The 14,618-nt window shown below is 35.3% G+C and overlaps 2 protein-coding genes across 2 annotated transcripts in view; one reads left to right on the top strand and one right to left on the bottom strand.

Moving 5' to 3' along the window:
- The window catches only part of LOC125830633 (xanthotoxin 5-hydroxylase CYP82C4-like), a 226,560-nt gene that overhangs the window by 38,502 nt on the left and 173,440 nt on the right, over positions 1-14,618 (bottom strand). The gene's annotated exons all lie outside the window — the stretch shown is intronic.
- Positions 120-3,550, top strand: LOC125830642 (chloroplast envelope quinone oxidoreductase homolog). The gene is made up of 4 exons (XM_049509817.1): positions 120-323; positions 1,155-1,296; positions 2,277-2,368; positions 2,725-3,550. Exons 1-4 carry the CDS (start codon positions 258-260, stop codon positions 3,412-3,414), a joined length of 990 nt encoding a protein of 329 aa, XP_049365774.1. The 5' UTR covers positions 120-257; the 3' UTR covers positions 3,415-3,550.

The raw sequence follows: 14,618 nt of genomic DNA, 5'->3' as shown, positions 1-14,618 counted from the left end.
AAATGAATGGCGAGAGTATTTTCAAAATCTCATTTTACCATTCCGTGGGAAAAGAAAAGATAGCACCTAGAGTAGTAATTTTGCTTTCCAGGAGAAAAGTCGTGGATGGCTGGCCGTGCCCCCACAAAAAAGAAATACCCTTCGATAGCGGCAATTCACATGTATATGTTATAAAATAAAATAAAATTCCAGTACTATGCAGCAGCCTCGCCCATTTTGCTCCAACTTCAAAGAGAATTGAAATTGGTGAATCTGATATGACTGGGAAGATTATGCAGGCTGTTCAATACGACTCTTATGGCGGTGGAGCTGCTGCTTTGAAGGTATTTTCACTTTCCGGCTTTATTCATATCAATTGGCTCATTTCTCATTTGAAGAAAATTGCAGGAATTAGTTGTTTGGAGATGAACCTCTATAACCTATTTTATTGGTTTATTGGACTGTCGAATTGACTGATTGCCACTTTAAGAGTGAAATAATCTAGTTTATTTTCTGCTTCACTTATTTATGTTTATGTAGTTAAGGGAAAAGGCATAAGCATAATAACATAAACCAAAAGGGAGATGTAGCTTATGAAGAGAGCTAGCTTGGAAATAACTTTTAAATTGAACACTAGCAGATTGCTAGCTAGCTTGGAAGTAACTTTTAAATTGAGTGTTGGTTTGGGGGAAAGAAGATTAATAAAAAAGAAACAACTCCACCAACCATGAAGGTCTTTCTCCTAGGTAATTTATCCATATTTAAGTATAGATTATGCTCGAATTGATCATCTGAGTAGAAAGTTGAGTGTAGTATACATATAAAATCTCATTTGATGTTTAGTGAGTAAAGTGACCATTTGGATTTTGAGTCGTAACGTAAATATATATAGTTCTTGATTTTCACATTAGGATTCCACCAAGTTGAACTTTCAAAGACTTGTTTGTGTCTGTAAAAAAGAGAAGAAGGCTGTACTATGTGCTCAGATGGACCTTACTGCTTCTATTTAGCATACTGAATTTTATGTTATTTGCCATATTATCTTGTCTTATTCCTTTTTGCTGTAATTTGTTTTAAATACTTCTGCTAATGAGACTTCTCTATACTCAGTAGTAGCAACACTGCTACTAATATTAAAACCTTTTTGATTGTGTGTACGTCTTTGCTTCTTGCAGCATGTGGAAGTTCCTGTGCCTACTCCGAAGAAGGATGAAGTCTTGGTAAAAGTGGAGGCTACAAGCATAAATCCTCTTGACTGTAAAATTCAGAAGGGCATGTTTCGTCCACTTCTTCCTCCCAAGTTTCCTTTTATTCCTGGTAATTTCAATAATCAATTACATCTTAGACATTTTGTTAGAATTTCCTTGCACTGTGTTTTAAGTGCTTCTTGTTTTGGTTGTAGTCACCTTGTCTTCCATGTTCTCAAATGTTTTTCGCATCAGCCTTAGTATGAGGATCTCTGTCTAAGTATTCTCAAACACTGAATGCTACCTATCAAAAATCATCTGCTTTGACAAGTTAATATAGTATTTCTTCTTGTTTCCTTTTCTAGACCCTAGGCTGATAAAATAGAAATTTCTTTTGGGTAAGAGATGGATATTCTTTTCTGGAATATTTACATATAAATCCACATACAGTGTGTATTAGTCAATAACTTATGTTGAAGCTGCATGGAAAAAGGGCAGATTCTGGCAAAAATTTCACAGCAATTGGGATTTAAGTTGCTCGGACTCGGGTGGGATCTAGAAGTCTCCTTCATGATCTAATTTTTAAGATTCGGGGATATGGATCCATGTATGAATACGGGTGCGGGGATTGCCTAAAAATAATTAAACTATCTGGAAATAGAGTTATAAAACTTGAATTATGAGATATTATGTGGAGAACTTGAGGAGAATCAAGGAAGGAGATTAAAGGAAAAGCAGTGACATAGAAATTTCTTTATAAAAGGTATTATTTTCTTTAATCTCACCTTAGCTTTTGTATTGATTACTGAAATCATTATAACTGTCCGGACTTTCCCCATCGATTTTGGTCGAAGTACCCAAAATCGGCTGACCAAATCGGACACAGGATCCCACACACACACCCATGTTGTGTCGACACGGGTGCGGCACCAAAAGTGACGAGTCCAAGCAACTTAGATTGGGATAACATGAATAGCAGGAAATGTAGTAAACTAGTAGAAAGGAATGTGTAGAAGTTATTCTGCTATGGAGTAATTTCCTAGATGCATTGTAATAAGCATTTTATTCTTGTTGGTTTACGGTTCTCTAAACCGATTTTGGTTGTAACAGCTACCGACGTGGCGGGAGAGGTTGTTGAGGTAGGATCTAATGTAAAAAGTTTCAAGGCTGGTGACAAGGTTGTGGCTATGCTTAGTACCAAGGTTAGTCCAATTCTTTTCAAATGTTTTATTTGTAGGTGATGGGCCTGCTCAGGCTTTATATTCGTTTTTCATGGATGTTGTTTTGGCTGCCTGTATGGTTCAATGCTACATAATTTTTTTTTTGTTTTTTCTTTTGGGGGTCAAGTCCCCTCATTCAAACCCTCCTCCCCATGGGCCTGCCTACAGTAGTTTTCCAACTGACTTGAATCTTAACCTTTTGGTTGGAAGTGGAGGCAACATGTCTGATCTTTGTTGTATTTCTCCTCATTTGCTAAATCATTTCACTTTGAACAGTAATGTGGTAATATGGTGTTCTATCCTTTATGATTGATGGATCTTCATGAACTTTGATACAGAGTGGAGGTGGCTTGGCTGAATATGCGGTACCTAAGGAGAGTTTGACTGTTTCAAGACCCGCTGAAGTATCAGCTGCTGAAGGTGCAGGTCTTCTTATTGCAGGTCTTACAGCTCTTCAGGCCCTTGTAAATCCTGCTGAGGTTAAGCTTGATGGAACTGGACCCCGGAAGAACATTCTAGTTACGGCTGCCTCGGGTGGTGTCGGTCACTATGCTGTTCAATTGGCAAAACTTGGTAACGCCCATGTTACTGCCACCTGTGGAGCCCGCAACTTTGATTTTGTGAAGAGCTTAGGAGCAGATGAGATTCTTGATTACAAGACTCCAGAGGGAGCAGCTCTTAAGAGTCCATCAGGCCAAAAGTATGATGCAGTGATTAACTGCACAACAGGCATCCCTTGGTCTACGTTTGAGCCTAATTTAAGTTCGAGTGGAAAGGTCATCGATCTAACTCCTGGAGCTAGCTCCATGTGGACCTTTGCAGTAAAGAAATTAACCTTCTCAAAGAAGCAGTTGGTGCCATTTCTAATAAATGCCAAGAAGGAAAACCTGGAATTGCTTGTTAGGCTTGTGAAGGAAGGGAAACTCAAAACAGTGATCGACTCCAAATTTCCTCTGAGCAAGGCTGAAGATGCTTGGAGCAGGAGTATCGATGGACATGCGACGGGAAAGATTTTTGTGGAGCCATAGAGTAGTGGTCTACCATATTATGTTATTATACATACATGTGTAATAAAAGATTTGTGAGGCTTGTGCATTATGACCAGTTAAATTTATTCAGCTGTAACAACTTTTATTTGCCTTGTATGCATATGCAGTTTGTCAACTGTTCTTTTTCTTTCATAATGCTGTTTGATTTAGTTTGTCCTAGTTTTCTTTGCACTTTGACAATCTTTCATTTTCTGGATTGGGTTTTAGACTGATGATAAATGGAAAAACAGATAGTTAAATTGAAAATTGACATTTTCTTAATGACGGGTGGATTTTAAATCGACTGTTGTCCAAAATTATTACTCAGAGACTACCGTCAAAATTGATGACTACTTCACACCGTAGCTTGTCCAATCATACTTGCAGAATACAATCAAATTAATTAGTCAATAAAACATAATCTCAAACTAGTTACTTTGTGTCACGTGTTCAATCGAATGGCCTTATCTACTTGTGAAAAAGAAATATTTTCAAATTAAAATAGAAGCCTTTTTCAGTTTTAGATGAAATAAATTTAGATGATATATACTCAATGAAAAATGAAGTAGCCGATCCCAATTCATTTAAAATTGAGATATAATTGTTGTTGTAAAACCCTTTATTATGTAGAAGTTGCTTTCAGCATGAAAATGATTTCGCAAAGCAACCATAAATTTATAGCTATTCACTCAATTTAATTTAGGGGAAACTAAGCAAATTCCCGTTAAGAGAAAAATAATTATGATACTAGGGATAAAATGTAAAGGTGATATTGTTAGGAAAAGCTATAATTGTATAGTAATCAAAAAATATATTATTTCTTAGAATATGATTGATTACAGAATATACATTTATAACCATATATACTCCTTATGTGCTTTCTACTGTATCGTTGATGTATTGAGAATACTATTTTTCAGAATATCTTTGTCTCTCTAGCATGCTATCAAGAGCCATTGTTTAATAATTTTTCCGTACTCTTTGCTTTCTCTACACAGGTACCGTGTTACCTTCCTGCGTTCCTCTTGTCTCTTTGTATCTGTCCCTTTTTTTTTCTTTCTCTGTTAAATTTTGTCTCCTCAATGAATTCACAATCATCCTCGCACAATTTGCTCTCCACAAAATTGGATGGTTCCAATTTTTCTCTATGGGAATTCCACTTTGAAATTTTTGTTCAAGGAAAGGGCCATTTTGGGTGGTTAGATGATTCTGCTGGCAAGATGAAAAAGAGTTGGATCGATGAAATTTGAATAATGCGAAGGTAATCGCTTGGATGCTGAATTCGGTACATGCTAACATCGCTATGGGACTTAGACCATTTAGTTCAGCTCCATAGATGTGGCTCCACACGCGTACCGTCTACCAACAAAGCAATCTAGCACGAGAGTTTGAAGTGGAACACAATATTGTTGAATATCCACAAGGGGACAAGAATGTTCTTTCCTTTTATGCTGGCTTGCAGTTGCTCTGGTCAGAACAGGATCAAATTTATGGGAGAAATATGTCTATGGCAGGGCTCAAGGAAGTGTTGGGAGAACGACAAAGGACAAGGATGGTACAGTTCTTGATGAAACTCCGGCCTGAATTCGATTCGTGGCAGTTTATTGAACAGAGAAGTCACACCTGCTTTTGATGTTATGTTGGCAGCCGTCTTGCGTGAAGAGACCAGGCTTGGAACTCAGGCGGCCATGGAGTCGATGCCATTACTCGTTGTTGCATTACTTGCACAAAAATCAACTGTCGGTACTTCATCAGGAAATACTAAGAGAAGTGTCCAGTGCTATGAATGCAACGACTTTGGTCACATAGCAGCCAATTATCCTAAGAAGAAAAAAAATTGTGCTTACTGTAAGATTACTAGCCATCATATTTCCGACTGTCGTCGTCGTTTAAATTGTTCACGGCCTGCTCACCAAGCATACCAGATGTCACTAAATCGACTGGTTCCTTCCCTTATGGACATGATCTTGAAAGGCTGATTCGAGATTCTATAGCAGTTGCCCTTCTCGGAGCCATCTCAAGTGCACTTTCGGCATCCTCAGGTACAAGTAATTCTATTAAATCTACTTGACATCTAGATTCGGGTGCTTCCAATCATATGACCAGAGATCTGTCCCAATTTTCTTCATTGTATGATGATGTTTCTAAACATGTTATTCATACGGCAAACGGGCATACATTGCCTGTTTTGGGTATTGGTTATGTTGGAAATTTGTCTAACGTTCTTTATGTACCTAATTTGAAGGCTAATTTGGTTTCGATAGGTCAGCTAGTTGATCAGAATTGTGTTGTAAAATTCTCACTCAATGATTGTATTGTTCAGAATTTGGAAACCGGGATGACTATTGCCGGGGGGCGTAGAGTTGGCAGAATGTTTCTTCTAGAGTCGGTTCATCATCATTTGCATCATTGTTTTCTTTCAGTTTTTGCCACGAATGTTACTCGCTCGAATAGGTTTCTCACTCTTTGGCATAATAGGATGGGTCATCCTCATTCCTCACGACTTCAGCACATGCTCAAATCATGCCTTCCAGCAACACATGGCATTCATTCCAGTCTCTCTTTGACATGTTCTAATTGTGGCGATTCGAAAAGACACAAGCTCATTTTTCCATCCTGTTCATCTTCTTATGACGATCTGTTTGATTTGGTGCATAGTGATGTTTGGAGTCCTTCTCCTACTTTGTCAAGGATGAGATATAAGTACTTTGTGTTATTTATTGACATATGGGTGTTTTTTATTCGAAATAAATTTGAGGTTCCGACTCTTATTATGAATTTTGTTGAGTATGTGTATACACAGTTTCATAAAATTATAAAAATATTTCGTTTTGATTCTGGAGGAGAGTACATTAAGACTAATCTTGTTGAGTTTTTCAAAAACAAAGGAATTATTTCTCAACGCACTTGTCCTCATACTCTGGAAATGGAGCCGTAGAAAGGAAGAATCGGCATGTTTTGGAAACTACATTGGCTTTGTTGGGCACATCTAATATGCCTAAGAGTTTCTGGCTTGAAGCAATACATACTTCTGTATATTTGATTAATAGACAAATTTCCCTAGCCATTGCTAATGAGATACCGTACTTCAAATTATTTCATAAGAAGCCTGATTATTCTCACTTGCAGGTTTTTGGTTGTGTTTGCTTTGTCCATCTTCCAGCACATGAACGACAAAAGCTTTCAGCTAAGGCAACATTGTATATTTTTGGGCTACAGTGACACACAAAAGGGGTATCTATGTTATGTTGCATCTCGTCGCCAGTTTCGTGTATCTAGACATGTTGTTTTTTTTATGGTCAATTTTCTTACAAACACAATTCTAAACATGCTTCAGAATCTGTTTCCTTTCTGTACAAGTTTGATGATGATGTGGTAGCTACTAATCCTCTGGAGCAACCCATGAACTATGATTATGATGATCTCCAGCCGTCATGTTCTTCTGTTATTGACTCTACATAGGCATCCTCATCTTCCGAAGAGGAATCGTCTCATCCAGTTACTCCACCATGCCAATCTAGTCGGACAGATCGCCATGCTCCTGAACGGCTCAGTTACTCTCTAGGGAAATTTGGTAAGTCTTATGCCATGCATACCACACTACATTTTGTTGATGTACCTACATCTTACTCTTAGGCTTCTACACAAACTTGTTGGAAAGAGGCAATGTCAGAAGACTTTCGTGCATTGAATGAAAATTCTACTTGGGAATTTGTTGATAAACCAATAGTTGGAGTTCCCATTGGAAGTAAGTGGGTGTATTCCATTAAACATAAGGCGGATGGTACAATTGATCGCTACAAAGCTCAATTACTTTCTCAAGGGTACAAACAGGAGTATGGGGTGGATTATGAGAAGACTTTTGCACTTGTTGCTAAGATGACAACGGTATAGACATTATTGGACGTGGCTTCAATGAAAGGCTGGACCTTACATTAGATTGATGTGAAAAACGCATTTCTCCATGGTGATCTGGAAGAAGTGGTGTTTATGAAACCACCACCTGGTTGTGTTCTTCCAAGACAAAATGCAGTTTGTCGTCTTTGAAAATCTCTTTATGGTTTAAAACAGGCTTTCTGAGCTTGGTTTGACAATTTCGATCCACGATTCAAATTGCGGGCTTCTCTCAGAGTTCTTCAGACAATTCTTTGTTTCTTCGTACTTCTCCAGTAGGTATCACAATACTTCTCATCTATGTTGATGATATCATTATCACAAGAAATGATCCAGAGAATATTACGAAGTTGAAAAAATTCTTGCATACCTCATTTAATATGAAGGACTTGGGACGACTGACATACTTTCTTGGACTTGAGGTTCTATACTTGTCTACTGGGATCATGCTTACATAACAAAAGTATGCTCGTGATCTTGTTGCAAGGGCTGGTCTTACTGATGACAAGGTTGTGTACACCCCAATGGAGATTAATACAAAGTACAAAGAGGTTGATGGAGAACCATTCAATGATCCAACATTGTATCGGCAGTTGGTGGGATCCTTAGTTTATCTCACTATGACAAGGCCAAACATCTCATATGCAGTACAAGTTCTAAGTCAGTTTGTGGTTAATCCTTACCGTATACATCACACTGCATTACTTCGTCTCACTCGATATGTTCGTGGTTCTATGATTCAAGGTGTTCTTTTCCGTTCTCATTCTTCTATACATCTTGAAGGATATACTGATGCAGATTGGGCTTGTTGTCCTAATTCTCGTCACTCTGTTATTGGTTGGTGCATGTTTCTTGGCACATCCTTGATATCTTGGAAATGTACGAAATAATCCCGTACATCTAAATCATCTATAGCTATGTCGGCAACAAGTTCAGAAATTGTTTGGCTACGACGGCTATTATCTGAGCTCAGTGTCGCTATTACATCTCCTACAGTGCTACATGTTGATAACACTAGTGCGATTAAAATAGTCACAAACCCAATGCAACATGAAAACACAAAGCATATAGAGGTGGACTACCATTACATTCGAGAATTGGTTATCGATCGTCTCATCACTCTACAACACATTCCTTCTCATGATTAACCTGTTGATTTGTTTACAAAGGCGATGACACGAGCACGACATCAGTATCTTATCTCCAAATTGCTACTTTGTAATCACCGGTATCAATTTGAGGGGATGTTAAGAAAAGCTATAATTGTATAGTAATCAGAAAATATATTATTTCTTAGAATATGACTGATTTACAGAATATACATTTATAACCATATATACTCCTTCCTAGAATAGAACTTTAACACTACAATTGTATAGCTATAAATACGTGCTTTCTACTGTATCATTGATGTATTGAGAATACTATTTTTTAGAATATCTTTTGTCTCTCTAGCAGACATGATAATGAGATGAAGATATGATAGTAGGGATAAAATGTAAAGGTGACATGACGATGAGTAGATTGGAAGAAGCAGGAAGAGAGATGGGCATGCCATTTGGGTTAAAAAACTTTAAATATGAAAATCTTAATTCATGAAGAGCACGTGTCAGCTATTATAAACATGGCCAATTTTAGGATCTATACAACGATACCCTTTATAATTAGGAGCATATCCTAAAAACATACATTGGATAGAATGTAGGGCAAGCTTATGAGAAACAAGAGCAGGATATATTCAGAAAACACTCACATTCGAACATTTTGAGAAATGCATAATTAGGAGGCTTCCCAAAAATCTTTTCAAAGAAGAAATTTCATTAAAAATAGGAGTAGGTAGCCTATTAATAGTGTAAACAACATAGAAGGTAGCATCAACCCAAAATTGAGAAAGACGTTATGATTCGGTGAGAATAGTTCGCACAACTTCAACTATGTGTTTGTGTTTTCGTTCAACAATCCTTTTCTATTGAGGAGTGTCTGAACATGATTTGCGAAAGGCAATGCCTGAGTTAGAAAACTGCAAAAGCATGAATTTATTATCAAATTCTCCGCCCCCATCACTTTGAAAGGTTTTGATTTTATTATTAAAAAGATTTTCAACCAATTTTTGATAAGCATGAAAGTGTGTGAAAACCTCAGACTTATTCTTCATAGGATAGAATCAAGTAAAACAAGAAAAATCATTCACAAACATGACATAATATTGAAAGCCTAAATTAGATAATATAGGCGATTGCCAGGCATCATAGTGAATAATTTCTAAAGGGGAAGAACTATAATGATCAACTAAATTGAAAGATAAACATTGAGATTTTCTAAGACGAAAAAAGTCACAACTATTGCTAAAAGAATTGAGCAAACTAATTAAATTATTTTTCCTAAGATTATCTAGGACACGAGCACCACAATGGCCTAAACAGCGGTGCCATATATCTCTTGGTTCACCACAAAAAAAAGGACATTTTGTGGAGGGGTTTTATCGATTTGTGGGAGTTTTTGACCCACACAAAATTAATTGAGGCGGTAATAGAAAATGCCACAATTACCTATGCCACGAGCATATTTGTGACGGTTTAATAGAACCTCCATTACATCCGTCACAAAATGAATTTGCAATTTGTGGTGGTTATTAAAATCAATTTGTGGTAATTCATAACCCCCTAAATATGATTTTAGAACTTTAATAACTACACTCTATGAGGGTTTATAACCCCCACAATATAGTCTCAATATCTTATTTAATTCTTTTTGAAAGGGATTTTAACCGCCACAAATTGTTTGTAATTTTTTTAAAAAAATTGGACAATTCAAATAATTCTAAATCTATATATTCATATGCATAAATAATTTTAGTAAGTACTACCATTTATAACATAGACTACATTTAAAATATTCAAGTTACAGAACAACATAAATCTAAATTCCTGACAAATCGACACAATTAGTAACTATGTTTGATCACTTAAAGTGGTAAAGTTTATAACTTTAACAAGTGATTTCAGATCAAACAAATGTGAAAAAGGTAATATATAAGTGTTTGCTTGGTGAAACTCTATCCATGGACACACATTTTTTATCCGCATCACTAAACTGCAGTAATAAAATAAAATATTAGATGAAATCTATAAACCACATTGAATAAAACAAAATGCAAAGTACTAATTAGTGGATGTCCAAAAAATAAAAATGTACAGAATATTAACACACCTTTGAATTGAACAAACTACAAATCATTTGAAGTATTAATTCTGCTGTCCTTCAACAGACCAAGACTTAGGTTTCGCATCACCCTACTAGAGAAAATTTAAACATGACATGGTTCATTCAAATTGCAGTGAAATCACAAGTTTTCATCAACAAATTAACAATAAACACTAATGAACTAAGCAAAGAAAACAGAGACAGTCAACAAAATTAATGAAACAACAGAGAGAAAAAGAATGGAATGTGGACCTTAATGTAAACAAAAAATTTAAGGTTTAAGAGAGGAACTCCAATAAAATTCAACTGCTACAGATTTTCATTAAAGATCATTGGGTAAGATATTACTCTATAACCAAATGAGTAAACATGATGTCAATTCCACCAAAACTCAAGAACGACAATTTTAGCTTAAGCAAACGACCAGATAAGAAGCACTAATGGTAGTTTTATGTAAAACTTTGTAGGAATTTGACAAGAATCTAAGCTATTTGGCATTCAAAAGATCAAGTCAATACTCATTTTTTTTATTGCATGAAAAAATAAAATAACTCTGTCAAAGCATTTGAACCATAGAATTTAAAAATAATAAGTAGTTAAAATGAATTAAATATAACTATGACACGATTGGAAATGGTTTAAACTCCACTTTTCGTTGGGGAATGAACCGGTGGTCTACTTATATGGACTTGAGTAATTCTCACCTCATGAACTAGCTTTTGTTGTTGAGTTACATATTTTTGCGAGACCAAAGCTTAAGGACATAAATTATGGATCAAAACATTTCTAAGGTTTTATGTTGTCCATGCTTAGACTTCTACAAAGGCTCTCTGGTTCTTAATCATCAAAGAGGTGTTATTACATAGTTGAATGACCAAATTACTCCTTTTAGAATTATCACTAAAACAAGAAACTCTTAAAATTAAAATAGATAAATTGATGCCAATTTATGAACTTAGGAATAGTCAATAACCTTTTCTAATATCAAGCTAGAATAAAACATTTGAGAAGTACCACTGAATGGCTAAAATAGTACTATCTCATTACCAGAAAACAGAGAAAATGAACTCAAGTGAGTAAGTTTGGTTTTACTGAAAACAACTCTTAGAAAGATCATCTCAATCCGTCATATTCAATGTTTTCCTAAGTCATACCACTATCATGACTAGGCTAACAGTGGGTGAGAGTGATCACTTAAACCACGCTATCATATCAATACTAACTCAAGATTAGATGCTGCACTGATCAATTTTGATATAAAAATGAACGGCAAATAATAATTAAAAAAAAAAAAAAGGAACTCATTTTTATTCTTGTGTTTAACTTTGATAAGGCATGAAAATTCTAGGGTATTACAACTGAAATGCATTGCTTATCCATGATTCAAATAACCAGCCGAGAAACAAAGTGATGCAGACAACAGAGACTATTGAATGAGACTGGAAAGACAAAAAAAATTGTAATGAATTGTGGCATTTACAAAGCTTCACAATTTGATGCAATTTGCAGAGGTTATCACAAACCTCCACAATAAAACCGCTAAAAATTATAATAAATTGCGTCATTTACAAAACTTCACAATTTGATGCAATTTGCGGAGGTTATCACATGCCTCCACAACAAAATCGTCACAAAATAAATTAAATAGCGGGGGTTAAAATAAACCCTTCAAAATGATTTTATAGTGGAGTTTCTTAAGACCCCCACAAATAAACCTCTACAAATTAACCTGTTTTTTGTAGTAGTTGATGCAAAGCAACAAAAACATGACCAAAGGAATGAGCAAATAAAGAGGACACAAGATAAACATCACCTTTAGTGAAAGCCTTGGGGAGAGGTTGACCATGACTTTGTCCTTAATAAAAGAAGAAGAAGAGTCAAAAGTTTCGCAATAATATTGTCGATACATAACCTTTTAATAGAAATTAAATTATGACTAAGATTAGGGACATGAAAGGTGGAGTGCAAATGTAAAAGACGTTATGTTGCACATATCGATAGTATCCAATTTTATTAATATCAAGAAAAGCATCATTTTCAACTAAAACATGATTGCAATCATATTAAGAGGATGTATGTAAAAAATTACCTTTAGATGGGGTCATATGAGCAGGGCAGCTGAGTCAAGGTACACGATAGCATCATTTGTTTCACCAACCGACATAGTCGCAAAATACTTAGGAAGATCATTAGCAATAAAAGCATAATTAAAACAATTTGAGCATTGTAATGCTTGGTGGCCAATAGAACCACAAATTTGACAAATAAGAGTCGAGGGATGGGAACCTAAAACTCCAAAGGATGGACAACTTGTATTAGTGGATTGTGATCCATAAGAGATATGAGAAGCCCTATCAATACCTGATATGATTTGTCCAGTAGAGCCGTTGCGAGGAAAGTTTTTTGTCGTAAATCCTTGATGAGCCATGACCTTGGCCTCTAGGAGAATAGGTATGACCCCTACCGCGACCCCCTTGATATGAATGAGTTGTACTTAAAGAATTTGAATGTGTATTCTCAGCAACAAGAACTTCCGGAAGAGATGACGGATCAGGACCTTTAAAGCACTGCAAACCTCGTTCATATAGTAACAACTCAAAACGAAGGTCCTCAAGCGTCAATTGTCTAGGAAAATGAGTGATAATACCAACTAATGTGTCATATTCATTTCCTAGGCCAATCAATACATGATCAATAAATTTTTGATTTGAAATAGAAGAATTAATAGCTGCTAAGGAATCTGCAATTTGTTTTGCGTCCCTCAGATATTGATCAATATATATAGAGTCTGCTTTATGCAGGGTGGTGAATTGTCATTTTAAGTCAATTAATTTTGCTTGACTAGCATCCATGTAACGACAGTGTAAAGACAACCAAATATCATGAGATGTGGATAAAAGATGCACATCAACAAGTACCTCTCGTGATAAGATAGCAAAAACCCATGATTTGACACTTTGATCTACTCGCAATCATGAGCGGTAGTTGGGATTAGGCTGCTGATTCCAAATAAGTGGACTTCGATGTATAAAAGAGTCATAAAAAAATCCAAGTAAATTATGAGAAATCAAAAGAGAGGTAAACAGAGTTCTTCACGTCAAAAATCTTCGATAGAATGAAGTTTGATTGTAATGAGTGTTGTAACTATGAAATGACGTCTAAAAAACAAAACAATAAAGAAGCAACATCATTTGAAAGAAAACTTTAAACCAACTCAACAATGTCTTTAAAATACTTGAAAACATGAGAAAAAAACTTCATTTGCTATTAAACAATAGAAGATAGTTTAGTGCAGCCAAAAATATTTGGTCATGAACTCACAAGTATCATCATTAAAAGCTAACTGGCACTCATCTTGCACAAATTGCACTCATCTTGCACAAATTGCACTCATCTTGCACAAATTGCACTCATCTTGCACAAAAACACAAGATGGTGGGAGTAGGATCTTCTGCTAAGAATAAGAGCTAAAGTTATATTTTTTTAATTGAAAATTCTATCTAGAAATATGAACCATCAATGAAAAAGTAAATTTTTTGTAGAATATAAGGAAGCGAAATACAGTGAGAATTCTCTAAAATATCCCTAATTTTAGTAAGATCCATTAAGCGTAAGTTTTTGCACAAATATGTGTATTGCGCCAAAACGTATGCCTCGTCGAAATAAATGTATGTCCGCGAGAACTACGCCTCTACACTGTGCCCCGATACGTTTTTGTTGCGTCTCGCCCCAATTGCATTTTTTAAAACACTGATTACAACTCTATTCTCATATGTATATTAAAAAATTGGAAAACAAATTATACAAAACTGTCAACATAATATAAAAAACTAATATTGTGGCTGGTTACAGCTAAATAATAATATTTTAAGATTAAAGTGCGTATTCATTATATTAATTTAATATCCTCAAATAAATAAGTTAATGATTTAAATTATTGTTATTATAATATATTTCTAATTAGTACATAATACATCTTATTAAATATTTTTAATATAAGAACTTAATATATTTTACACTGTCCAGGCAACGCGCGGATACGTATACTAATATAATATAATAATTGAATTACAATCGATAATAAATACCATCATAAGATACGTAAA

This window comes from Solanum verrucosum, unplaced genomic scaffold (assembly GCF_900185275.1).
Source record: "Solanum verrucosum unplaced genomic scaffold, falcon-dt-bn FXZP01000297.1, whole genome shotgun sequence".
In the NCBI taxonomy this organism is placed as follows: domain Eukaryota; kingdom Viridiplantae; phylum Streptophyta; class Magnoliopsida; order Solanales; family Solanaceae; genus Solanum; species Solanum verrucosum.
Note: the sequence above shows the minus strand (reverse complement) of the source record. Positions and strands in the feature narration are given on the sequence as shown.